This window comes from Plasmodium cynomolgi, chromosome 12, assembly GCF_000321355.1.
Source record: "Plasmodium cynomolgi strain B DNA, chromosome 12, whole genome shotgun sequence".
NCBI classification, from domain to species: Eukaryota; Apicomplexa; class Aconoidasida; order Haemosporida; family Plasmodiidae; genus Plasmodium; species Plasmodium cynomolgi.
In genome coordinates this window covers 502,045-503,441 of record NC_020405.1, presented here as the reverse complement: position 1 = coordinate 503,441, position 1,397 = coordinate 502,045, and the positions used below count along the sequence as shown (strand labels likewise).

Here is a 1,397-nt window from a genome sequence, read left to right as displayed (position 1 = left end):
TTTTTTTTTTTTCCTATCCCTTTTGTCGCCGTAAAAAAATTGTCAAGTAAAAATTCGTTTATCGCCACGCTTCCGCGTTGGGGCAACAGTTTTTCTTATCTTACTATATGCTTAGCTCCCGGTGCAGGCGAAAGGTCTACAGAAAAAAAGTGTAAAGGTTTATTTGCACTTTTGCATGTTCTTTTGAGTAACGACGCAGGGCATTCGTTGGGGCAAAAGCGGGGTGTATGCCCAGTAAGCATGCGTAAGTACAAGCATGCACAATATATGTATGTATGTATGTAATATGCAAATATATATATGCACATATGTAAGGTACTTGTATATGCATTGCCCCGCTTGGTCATACCCTTATATGTATATGCGTTCCATGAGTCTCTCATGTGTGCCTTGCTGGGAGTCCGTGTCGCCATAGCAACCACAGTGAAAGAGTGGTGGCACAGCTTGAACATAGAAAGATTCCCCTGCGTACCCCCTTCATTGAAGTTATGCACAGGTTAATACACTTGGGTATTTACCAAAAGGGGGAAAGAGGTGTATGGGGGTATATCCCCTCAGGATGACGAATACGTAGCTGCATGTACATACGTACCTATGTAGACGTCCCCCACGTACGCACATATGTATACATATAAACGTTCGTACCACGTAGATGAATTTTTCTCACCCCTTCGGTGCATGCATATGTGATACTCGACACATGTGCTGGCCAGTACAGAAGGTGTAAAGATGAGTGACACCACATGATCTTTCTCATTCTACCCCCTGCAAACACAAGCGCTTTGGAAGGGGATTAAAAGGAAGCGAAAAAAGAAATTTAATTAAATTAAATTAAATTAAAAAGCGTACTAAAAAAAAAAAAATTGAAAAATAAAATAAAATTAAAAAATATTTCAAATTAAAAAATAATTAAAACTCAAATTCACATTTTTCGCAAGTACCTCGCCAAACACAAAACAACATTTTTTTTTCAACTTTTTCGAAACTTATTTCACAAAATTAGCAAATTACCAGCAATTTTATCGAAAACGCAAAAGTGACACTTTTCACGCTTTACGAGCACATAAAGCCGTTCAACGCACATTCTTCCATTTCATCGTTTTTTTTTTTTTTACTTTTTCGCAATCTTTTTTCCCCCCCCCTTGTATATATTTGCCAAATAGTCAGTTTCTCTTGGCCTCTCAGCCCTAAGTATTCGCATACTAAAACAAACAAAAACACCCAGTTTCAGTTTCGCTCCTTTCATTCAACAAAATGGATGGCGAAGCAGTAGATATCAAATACCTAGAGAACAACCAATACTCTGATGAAGGTATTATCAAATCGTTCTATTCTGTGAACCGTACGCATATTCATGCGCACGCATAAAATTTCGAATTTAAGGACCATGTAAATAT

The 1,397-nt window shown here is 37.9% G+C and overlaps 1 protein-coding gene across 1 annotated transcript in view; it reads left to right on the top strand.

Moving 5' to 3' along the window:
- Nucleotides 1-1,254: 1,254 nt before the first annotated feature.
- The window catches only part of PCYB_122070 (phosphoethanolamine N-methyltransferase), a gene marked incomplete at both ends in the record, with an annotated part of 1,403 nt that continues 1,260 nt past the window's right edge, over nucleotides 1,255-1,397 (top strand). The window contains one exon of the mRNA XM_004223538.1: nucleotides 1,255-1,325. Within this exon, the coding sequence (XP_004223586.1) occupies nucleotides 1,255-1,325 (71 nt within the window). The remainder of the gene's footprint in view (nucleotides 1,326-1,397) is intronic.